Raw genomic sequence first — 10,553 nt, 5'->3', positions numbered from 1 at the left:
TCAGGCTCAGGATTGTTGGTGGGGGGACACGGTGAGCCCAGCCTGGGAAATGCTGTGGTCTGGATCATCCTCCAAGGTCCTGACCCGGCCCCCCTGCAGAGAAAATTCTGCCTCCTCCCAAAAGGTCCATACTCCTCCTCACAAAAGTTTCTGACACTCATCAGAAGGTACCTCCCAACCCCTCTTACAGGCTTCCAAAGAAAATCTAGACCCCGCAGTGGGCAGGAGAGGAGGAGGAGGGGCGGCAGGTCGCGAGTCCTGAGGACTTAAGTTATCTTCAGACTTGGAGCCTTAGAGAAGGGTCATGACCCCCCGGACCCCATCCCACCCCAACCCCCTCCTTCCCTCCTCCCCCGTCGCGCGGCCCCTTTAAGCCTAGAGCCGGCCGGTCCTCAGTGGCTGCGCGCCGACGTGTGTGTGTGTGTGTGTGTGTGTGTGTATGTGTGTGTGTGTGCGTGCGCGCGCGTGCGTGTGTGTGAGTGCGCGGGGAGGGGGCGGGCGCAGTGTCTCCATGGCGACGCGGCGGTGACGTCGCCGGCCGGGGGGCGTGGGCGTCCCGGCCCCGGAGTGCGATATTAACCCGGGAGGCGGCGGCGGGGAGGGGAGAGGCTCTGAGAGGCGAGGCCGGGTGAATCGGCGAGGGCGGCCCGACGGGCTCGGGACGGGACGGGGCAGCGCGGGCGCCGGGAGCTGCGGCCCGGAGTCGGGGCGCCTCGCCCCGGGCCCCCCAGCATGAAGACCCCGGCGGACACAGGTGGGGGCGGGGGCAGCACGTGTGGGGGAGACTTGTTGCCCCGGGAAACCAGGCGGAGAAACTTTGGGGGGGCTGAAGGGTTCTGGGGGAGCCCGAGTGATCCCCAGTTCCGGGGGACCCCCAAGCACTCCAGACCTGTTGCTTCTTGCGGCGCGAGCGGGGGTGTGCACCGGACCCCCAATTCCTGGCTGTGGGCGCAGTGGTATGGGTGCTGCGAGTCCTGGTTCTCTCCTTGCTTGGACCCCGAAAGCTCGGCTCTCCCTCACTCCCGGGATCACGGGGGTGGCTGGGTTCCTCCCCGCCGCTCTGTCACGTTGCACTCTGGGGGCCGGGACGTGTGTGGGGTGTGTGTGTGCGGGGGGGCTGTCCACAGGGCCCGCTATCCCAGGTTCCGCGCTGCGCGGTCCGGCCCGTGACCTTCACCGCGATGCGTGCCCCGCACCGGCTTAGAGGGGGATACAGGATGGCCTCTAGGAGGAGGGCGTGAGTGGGGAGCCCGGGACTCGGGGACCGGGCTGCACCGCCCCTCCCCCGCCCGTCTCCGCCGGCTTCTCTCTCCCCCGCCCGCGCCGAGTCGCAAAGTTCCAAAGCGCAGCCCGAACGTTCGAAAAAGGAACTTTTTGTTTCCGACCTTAGAACGCGCGGCTTTAAGGTCGCTCGGGAGAGACCTGGGAACCCTCCTCCCTCGCCTCCGGGGACCCGGGGTTGGGGAGGGTGGGGAAGGTGGGGGTGGACGCGGAGGCTCCCCCCCTCGACCCCCTCCCTCATCCAGCTCTTCTCTTTCAACCGGCCGTCTTTTCCTTCCGCCCCCCTCTTCCCCGCCAACTTGCTCCTCCTTAAGGGGCCAAGGTTCCCCTCCCCCCCCGGTCGGCGGGCGGGGGGCAGCAGGATTAACCCCCCCCCCCGGACTTTCCCCCTTCCCCTCCCCCGCCGCCCCCGGGCTCTCGCTGGCTGGACTTTGCGCCCGAGCGCGCTGGGGGAGGGTCCCAGCCGCCCCCTGCCCGTCTACCCCGTCGGAATCCGGCCCGGGGCGGGGACGGGGGAGGGGGAAGGGGGCCAGGCGCCGCTGTTCAAACTTGTTTCCTTCCCCCGGCGGCGGCCGCGGCTAGGGCTCCTGTGTGAGGGTGTGTGCCCCGACCGGCCCACCCACCCCGCCCCCCCGTCGCTCGGCGGGTGGGGGCGGCTCTTAAAGGGCTCCGAGCCGGGCTCCGGCGCCTGGGGATTGGGACCGAGGAGGGGGCTGGGCGTGGGGTAGGGGTTCGGAGTGCTGTAGGGTCAGTCACGTGCGTCCCACATACTCTCTGGCTCCCAAAGGCTCCAGGGCCGCTGGGCCTTGGGGGCAGCAGGAGCCTCCCCTCGCCGGAGGAGGGGGCCGAGGCACCCAGACAACCCCGCCTCGTCTTCCCTCCCTGCTACGGGCCTTCGCCTGGTGGGACCGGCTGGGCAGCTCCCCCAACCCAGTCTTGGGGCCGCGCCGTGTGGGTTCTCTGGCTGGGGGAAGGGGCGGGGGCCTGTACTGGTCTCCCAGTCGGTCCATGGGTCCATCTGCCTCCTGGCTGGCCGCTGCGCGCCCCTCCATCCGATCCTCCATCCCGGCCCCTCTCTCCTCTGCCGCGGCTGTTTCCCACTTCCTGTTTTCTTCCCGGCTCTGGCGCCACCGAAGGCTGCCTGGACTGGGGGAGGTGGCGGGGCCCCCCAGGAGGCCGGCGTGTTCTTCCTCTACCACTACCCCTCCCTTCCGACCCCAGAGTCCTTTTAAAAAAAGTTTGGGCAGTTATGTGAATTTGAGGGGCGCCCAAGAATTCTGCAGACCCCGCTCCCAGGTTTCCACAGTCTGTCTGGGAGATTCCCTACCCCGCCTCCGTGGGACCCAGGTGTGCCTTCTGGGACCCCGCCATCCCAGCCCTTCCTGTCTGCTGCCTCTTCTCCACCCTGTCTGGCAATGTCCTCAGCTCTTCTCTCAGTGTCAGCTGCTCTGTCTCTGCCTCGCTGTCCTCCCATGCTCCAGAGGTCCTGCACCCCCAAGCTTTCTTGGTGCGGGCCGGGTGGTTCCCTGTTTTAAGCACGTGGACCCATACACAACACACACTCACACATGCTCCCCTTGCCCGTGCCTGGCTCCTGGCTCCAAAGCCTGGGGAACAGAGCCCCATTGAGACACCCTGACGTCACCCCTCATCTTCCTTCTCCCCCCAAAGCTGGGAACAGGCCCTCATGTATGCCATGTCCGATGAGGAAAGCTGGCTTTGGGGTGGGCCTGGGAATAGGGAGGGCTCTTGCCACGAGTGGGAGCCAGGGTTCTGGCCCGGGAGGGGGTTTGTTCAGGGAGGGGGCTTAACTAGGGGGCCTGGGTCAGTCCCCGGAATGCAGCTTGAGGCCTTTCCAGAGCCCCCCACCTCCCTTCCCTTTGTGTTGCATGTAGTCTCTCTCACTCCTTCTCTTCTGCAAAGTTTATTTTTAGCCTCCTGCTCCCCCGCTCCCAGGACTGTCGCTGCACACACGTTGCCTGGTTACCGGGACAAGGAGGCTGGGGCGGGTGGGCTGGGAAGGGTGGCTTTAATTTTGGGGGGAGGGTGGAAATCAGTACACACCCCAGCTCTAGACTGATGTCTCAGGGGCTTCGGCCCCCACCCCGAGTCGGAGAGCCAGATTGGGGTTTAGGTGGGGGGGAGCGCGAAGCTTGGTGCCCTGAAGGGAGACAGGAGTTTGGAGGAGGTTGGAGGGTACGTGGAGAGGGCGGACTCTTGGGTTCCCAATGATCTCTGGGCCCTGAACAAGACCCTCGGACCTGGGTTCTCTAGCAGGGTGAGCGTAAAGAGGTGAACACCTGGATTCCCAAGAGAGGGATGGGGCTGTGGATGCTGGGGTCCATGGAAGGTGTTGTCAGGGGCTGTCACTTCTGAATGGAGCAGGGGCTGCTGGTACATACAGTACCCTGGGTCTGTGACCAGCTGGAGGTCATATGGTCATATCCCTGGAGCCCTGAGGGGCTGGTTTGAGGCTGGAATTTCTGAATGAGGCAGGGACCAGGTGGGGAATGCTGGCCATCCCAGTCTACCTAAGGCCAGGGGTCAGGGAGCTGGGTCCCAGTAGAGGTTAGAGTCGGCTCTGATTTAGAGGGAGTGGCCCCTGTGGGAATAGGAACTGCTGATCCCCTGTGTCCCCATGGGGAAGGATCCCCTGTTGGATTCCAGACTTGGGTGGAGTCTTTGGGGGAGGTTCCATGTTGCCCCAGGCCTGGTTGGTACCTGCTTGAGCTGTGGTGTGAGCCAGGGCCAGGGGAGGGAGGCTGACCCTTGCAGCCTGATTGGGACTTGGGACCCCGCCCATCCTTAGCTGTCCACCTTGGCCTTCTCCCTCTAGTGGCACCAGGGCTTCTGTCTTGCCTCCCAGCTTCTCTTCCTCCCTTTCCCTCCTCCCGCCCCTCCATTACCGGCTGCCTAGTGCTGAATTATTGATGACCCCTGATTACCCCGGGGTTTGGGAAATGACAACAACCGCAGCCCCCCCAACTCTCCCCCCCAGGCTGCCCATCACCTCTAGGGACCAGCCAGCCCACCACCAACCTCTACCCAAGGTTAATGCTGGGGGCGGGTAGGTAGGTGGGCAGGGAAGAAGCTGAGGATGAGAAGGCAGAAGGGGGAGCAGGCTACAGCTAGCGGTGACTGTTCAGTCTTGAGGCCCTCCAGCCAGGTTGGGTCCGTGCGCCCGGGTCTGGGTAGGGCAGTGCAGCACAGAGGGTCCAGGGCTTGATGGGGGGGCGGGGGGCGCTCTCTCAGACAGTCTGGGTTTCACTCTCCAGGGAAGACAGAAGCCTCTGTGTGTGCAAGCGCTGACCTCATCGTCAAGCAGCCACCCCACCCCTCCTGGTCCTTTTAAGAAAAAAAGAAAAATCCTCCTTTCGGGGCCTAGGGTGGGAGTAAGGGCTCCAGTAGGTCTTGGGAGGGAGACAGTGTACCTTCCTAGGAGGGGAACAGAGACGGTCGTGTGGCGGGGGCGGGGGGCCGGCGTGGTAGTGACTGACCCTGAACGGGAGTGCGGGTGGGCTGGGGGGGGCTCGCCCCAACCCGTCTGGCCACGTGTGCCCCTTCCTGCCCCTCCCCCACTGGCAGCCTTGCCCGCCGGCCTGGCTTGGTGCCTGGCCCCCTGGCACTGGCCCCGGGACCCGCCGCCGACGGTTTCCTGTTTCTCCCGGTGTCGCTGGAGCAGGCTCCAGCTTCCCCTCCCCCCAGCTCCTGTCTAGCCCCCCTCACACACAGACAGACACACACTGTCTCCCTCTAAGCAGGTCCTGGCTTGGCAGGGGGAGACGGATTTCCCCACGTTAAGGGCGGGGTAGGGGGTGGACCCTGGGATGGGCCCCAGGGCCCCAGACTTGGCACCCTGACCCGGGGCCGCACCCCTGCCTCCTGTCCCCAGGGTTTGCCTTCCCGGATTGGGCCTACAAGCCGGAGTCGTCCCCCGGCTCGAGGCAGATCCAGCTGTGGCACTTTATCCTGGAGCTGCTGCGGAAGGAGGAGTACCAGGGTGTCATCGCCTGGCAGGGGGACTACGGGGAATTCGTCATCAAGGACCCCGACGAGGTGGCTCGGCTCTGGGGTGTCCGCAAGTGCAAGCCCCAGATGAATTATGACAAGCTGAGCCGGGCCCTGCGGTGAGGAGGGCAGAGGTCCCTGGGCAGATGTGGACAGCCCCCCACTGGTTGGGAGCCCCTGGCCCACGGGAATAGGCTTTGGGTTTGCCCTCTGGGTCCAAATCACAGCTGCGTGACCTTGGGCAAGTCCCAGCCCCTCTCTGAGGCCATTTGTCACACCGAGGTGTCCTGAGAAGAGAATACAACCAGGGACGTGGCCTCTAGTCTGGCCCCAGAACTGAGGGGAGAGCTGGTCTCCACCCTCTGGACCTTGATTTCTCTCGGGTGGCCCGTGTTTCTCGGTCACCCTTTGCGAGCAGCACTCACACGTGTCAAGGTTCGGGGTCTGGACTTGGGTCCCGTGTGACTGACCGTCTGATGGTGTTTCTACATCCACAGCTATTATTATAACAAACGTATTCTGCATAAGACTAAGGGGAAACGGTTCACCTACAAGTTCAACTTCAACAAACTGGTGCTGGTTAATTACCCTTTCATCGATGTGGGGTTGGCTGGTGAGTACAAGGGCTGGTAAGCATGGCCTCAGAGGGACGGCAGGGTCTGTCTGAAAGTCCAGGCGAGGCTGGGGGCCTTGACATCGTGTCTCCCCTCTCCCGCCAGGGGGTGCGGTGCCCCAGAGCGCCCCGCCAGTGCCGACAGGCGGCAGTCACTTCCGCTTCCCTCCCTCAACGCCCTCCGAGGTGCTGTCTCCCACCGAGGACCCCCGCTCACCACCGGCCTGCTCTTCGTCCTCATCCTCCCTCTTCTCGGCTGTGGTGGCCCGACGCCTGGGCCGAGGCTCTGTCAGTGACTGTAGCGATGGCACGTCAGAGCTGGAAGAGCCACTGGGAGAGGACCCCCGGGCCCGACCGCCTGGCCCCCCGGAGCTGGGTGCCTTCCGCGGGCCCCCGCTGGCCCGCCTTCCCCATGACCCTGGTGTCTTCCGTGTCTACCCCCGGCCCCGGGGTGGCCCTGAGCCGCTCAGCCCTTTCCCTGTGTCGCCTCTAGCCGGGCCTGGCTCCCTGCTGCCCCCTCAGCTCTCACCGGCTCTGCCCATGACACCCACGCACCTGGCCTACACTCCCTCACCCACACTGAGCCCTATGTACCCCAGTGGTGGCGGGGGCCCCAGCGGCTCGGGGGGAGGCTCCCACTTCTCCTTCAGCCCTGAGGACATGAAACGGTACCTGCAGGCCCACACCCAAAGCGTCTACAACTACCACCTCAGCCCCCGCGCCTTCCTGCACTACCCCGGGCTGGTGGTGCCGCAGCCCCAGCGTGCTGACAAGTGCCCGCTGCCGCCCATGGCACCCGAGACCCCCCCAGTCCCCTCCTCAGCTTCGTCCTCCTCCTCTTCCTCCTCCTCTCCATTCAAGTTTAAGCTCCAGCCGCCCCCACTGGGACGCCGGCAGCGGGCGGCTGGGGAGAAGGCTCTGGTGGGCGCTGACAAGGGCAGTGGCGGTGCTCTCGGTGGTGGTGGCAGTGCAGGCGGGCTGGCCGAGGGGGCCGGGGTGCTGGGCCCCCCCGCCCCTCCGCCCCCCCCACCCCAGATCAAGGTGGAGCCTATCTCGGAAGGCGAGTCAGAGGAGGTGGAGGTGACTGACATCAGCGACGAAGATGAGGAAGACGGGGAAGTGTTCAAGACGCCTCGTGCCCCCCCTGCACCCCCGAAGCCTGACCCCGGCGAGGCACCCGGGGCAGCCCAATGCATGCCCCTCAAGTTGCGCTTTAAACGGCGCTGGAGTGAAGACTGTCGCCTGGAGGGGGGTGGGGGCCCCGCTGGGGGCCTCGAGGATGAGGGAGAGGACAAGAAGGTGCGTGGGGAGGGGCCTGGGGAGGCAGGGGGGCCCCTCACCCCAAGGCGGGTGAGTTCTGACCTCCAGCACGCTACAGCCCAGCTCTCTCTGGAGCATCGAGATTCCTGAGGGCTGTGGGCAGGGGACCCCCGTTCCCTCCACCCCCCCCATGCCTCTTTTGCTGCCTTAACCACCCCCCCCCCATTCCCTGGAGGTGAGGGCAGCTTTCTCGTCTCTTCCCTGCCTCCTCCCTTTCCCCTCCCCCACGTTTTGTATAAAACTTTTAATTTCTTTTTTTTTTTAACTGTGAGGGTGGGTGGGTGCCCAGGGCTGGGGGCTGTCCCCTGTCTCTGTGGGTTTCTAAGCTCCGGGCAGAGTGGTAGGGGGGAGGGGGGAGTTAAGGGGGCCACCTCCATTCTGGGGAATTTATATTTGAACTGAGGCTCTGGCCTCAAAGCCCAGGAACTTTTTTATTACAATCGCTTAGGAAGTAAAGCCTTGTCTCCCTCCCTGTTCTCTGCCTCCTGTACCTCTCTCCCTTTCCACCCCCGGCCATCCTCAGCCCCGATCCTGCCTTCCCTGCCCCTCCAGGGGCCATGAGTGCCTGGGTTTCTCATACCCCCCCCCCCCCACAGGGTTGCAGCAGAGGAGGGAGGAACATTTTATGATGAACCAAAAATTCTGTGGGGGGGGGGGTTGGGGGTGGAGGAGGGTGAGGGGTGCCGCCCATAGGCCACAAATCTCTACAAGTGCCTGCTATCCCTCTCCTACTCCCCACCCCAGCGCCAGTCCAACCCCTTCACCCCCAGCTGCTCCTAGGACTAGCCCATAGGCAGGCAGGTGGGAAGGGGGTGCCCTGAAACCAAACTGGAAGCGCCCTCTGCCTCCCAGCTGGGGCCCCTGGGCTGGGGGTCTGTGGTCGAGCCTTATTCTGTATTGGGGACGGAGGTTGGGGGGAGGGAAGTTGGGGGTTGCTGGAGAATGTATTCAAAACAATAAAACTTTGGACCTTTGGATGCAGTGATCTGTCCTGGGTGCTGGGTGCAGCCACTGCAGGGCAACAGCCTTTGCTTGGTTCTTAAGGACAGGGACCTGACTGGACCCCCAAATGGACCTATGGCCAGAGGGCCTAACCCCATCTGAATGGGGCAAATCCAGGCCTGGGAAATGAACTCCTGACCTGGGGTGGCACTTAACCCCTGGGCCTGATGGTGAAGGTCTCAGGCATGCTCTGGCCCTCAGTCTGCTCCCCTCTTCCATGGGGGATCTGCTCATCCTTGGGAGCCCCTTAGGCTCTTCAACACCACGACATGGCCCTTGCTCTCCTGCCTACAATGCCTTTCCTCTCTGTGAATTCCTAGTCATGCCTCCATGGAGCTCCTCTTGCGCTACGTCTGGTGTTCTCCCACACATCACTCTCCTTAGAGGTGCTTATGAATTAATCTGGGAGTCCTTTGGCAACAGGCTTGCAGGGTCTCTTGAAATGTAGACCTTGCAAGGTACCTTAGTGATCTTCTCATCAAACCATGGAAACACTCTGCCAGCAAGTTAAGAAGGGACTGGCTAGGGCTTCCCTGGTGGCGCAGTGGTTGAGAGTCCGCCTGCCGATGCAGGGGACGCGGGTTCGTGCCCCGGTCCGGGAAGATCCCACATGCCGCGGAGCGGCTGGGCCCGTGAGCCATGGCCGCTGAGCCTGCGCGTCTGGAGCCTGTGCTCCGCAACGGGAGAGGCCACAACGGTGAGAGGCCTGTGCACCGCAAAAAAAAAAAATAAATAAGAAGGGACTGGCTTCATCATAGTTGCTATTGATTGACCTACGGTGTGTGCCAGGTACCTAGTTGGGAGCTGCAGCGCTTTATCTCTAACATCCAGCAAGGTAGGGGCAAGCAGCTCACTTAAATCACTTGCCCAAGACCTTAAGCCCAGCTAGGACTTTAAATGAAGTCTGTCTCTGAACCCCATGTTCTTTCAACAACTGCGTTCTCCTCTTAAAGCCAGGATCGTTGGATCTAGACCAGGATCTCAAGATCATAGGATCTGAGAGGTGAGCTCATAAGGCTAGAAGCCCAAGTTGGAGAGCTTGAATCAGAGATGAAAGAATCAAGAGGAGGAATCCAAGCTAGAGGTGCCCTTAGAGACAGCACAACCCGTTCAGTGCAGGTGAGGTGCTGGAGGCCCAGAGAGGGGAAGGAGTTCCCCAAGGCTACACAGCTGCTAAGAGATGGAGTGAGAATTGAGGGCTCAGGGCCTGTTGTGGACTGGCTTCACCGTGCAACATCACCCTGTGTAACTCAGGGGAAAGGAACTGGAAACTCCTACCCACCCTCCTTTCATCCTCATTTCATGCCAGCCCAGGGTGGGTGGTCCCAAATGATGCCCATTGGCAGTGAAGAGACAATCCAGGGTTGGGGTACTGGCAGGAAACTGAGGCTCCCGTGGCGGCCTATGGGCAACTGCTCCCTCTCCTGGGTGATGTAAGTCACTCCCTTAGGGTGGGGGCCGCTGGGCTATTTCTGGAAGTTGGGATGAGGCCTGTCTCCTGGCAACATAGATGCAGCTGAGTTGGTGGTGGTGGTGGTGTGATGGAGAAAGAGGGATGTCATCATTGGAGGGAGGAGGGAGGACCCTGACTAGTAGTCTCAGCACCTGATTCTAGTGCCTTCAAAGCACCTCTAAACCGGGTCTATCATGGATTTAAAAGCACTCAGCTCCAGAACTGCTCTCCAGGTTATTCCACAGCCCCAGCAGACTTCCTGCCCCAAATTCTGGCTGCGTGGGATGTCACAGGTGGCATCCGGTCTTGAAAATTCCAGCAGCTCCTCTAATCTTTAATGACCCACCTGAATTTATTCACGGTTTCTGCAAGACCATACCCCTGCTCCCTTCTACATCCTCCGGGATCTCTGATAACCAAGTATATAAAGCCCTTTATAGATCTCAAGACACTTCATCAATTAATTCATCCCATGAGAGACCCTCTTCTTACCGATAATCTCAGTACTTCCACAGTCCCCCAAAGGTCCTTCCTTATGCTTCTCAACCATCCCTCAGAGATCCCCTCAGTCACCAGTAGTTTCTCACAGTTTCCCACAGACCTTTTACAGACACCCCAAGTCCTCTCTGACTTCACTGGTCTCCAGGAAGACCAGTTCACCTCTTCAAAGACTCCCCTGAGCACCTCCAGACACCCATAGGCCCCTCATAACCACTTACAACCCGCTCTAGCATCCCTCAACAAACGTTCTCAGCTCGTACAGACATTCGAGTAAGATTCCCTCAGACTGACGCCCTCTGACTCCGACGGACCCCAATCCCCTCTGGCGGTTGCCCACGCGCGGCCCACTGCACATGTCCCACGGGTTCTGGCCCT

At 62.2% G+C, this 10,553-nt stretch overlaps 1 protein-coding gene across 1 annotated transcript; it reads left to right on the top strand.

The window, feature by feature from the left end:
• Positions 1 to 585: 585 nt before the first annotated feature.
• On the top strand, positions 586 to 8,196 carry ERF (ETS2 repressor factor). Its single transcript, XM_032614277.1, has 4 exons — positions 586 to 754; positions 5,174 to 5,408; positions 5,787 to 5,902; positions 6,009 to 8,196. The coding sequence occupies exons 1-4, from the start codon at positions 733 to 735 to the stop codon at positions 7,310 to 7,312; spliced, it is 1,677 nt and encodes a 558-aa protein (XP_032470168.1). The 5' UTR covers positions 586 to 732; the 3' UTR covers positions 7,313 to 8,196.
• The last annotated feature ends 2,357 nt before the right edge of the window (positions 8,197 to 10,553 follow it).

The sequence above is a fragment of the Phocoena sinus genome, chromosome 19 (genome assembly GCF_008692025.1).
Source record: "Phocoena sinus isolate mPhoSin1 chromosome 19, mPhoSin1.pri, whole genome shotgun sequence".
NCBI lineage: Eukaryota > Metazoa > Chordata > Mammalia > Artiodactyla > Phocoenidae > Phocoena > Phocoena sinus.
The sequence above is the reverse complement of the archived record's forward strand: the minus strand, read 5'-3'. Positions and strand labels throughout refer to the sequence as shown.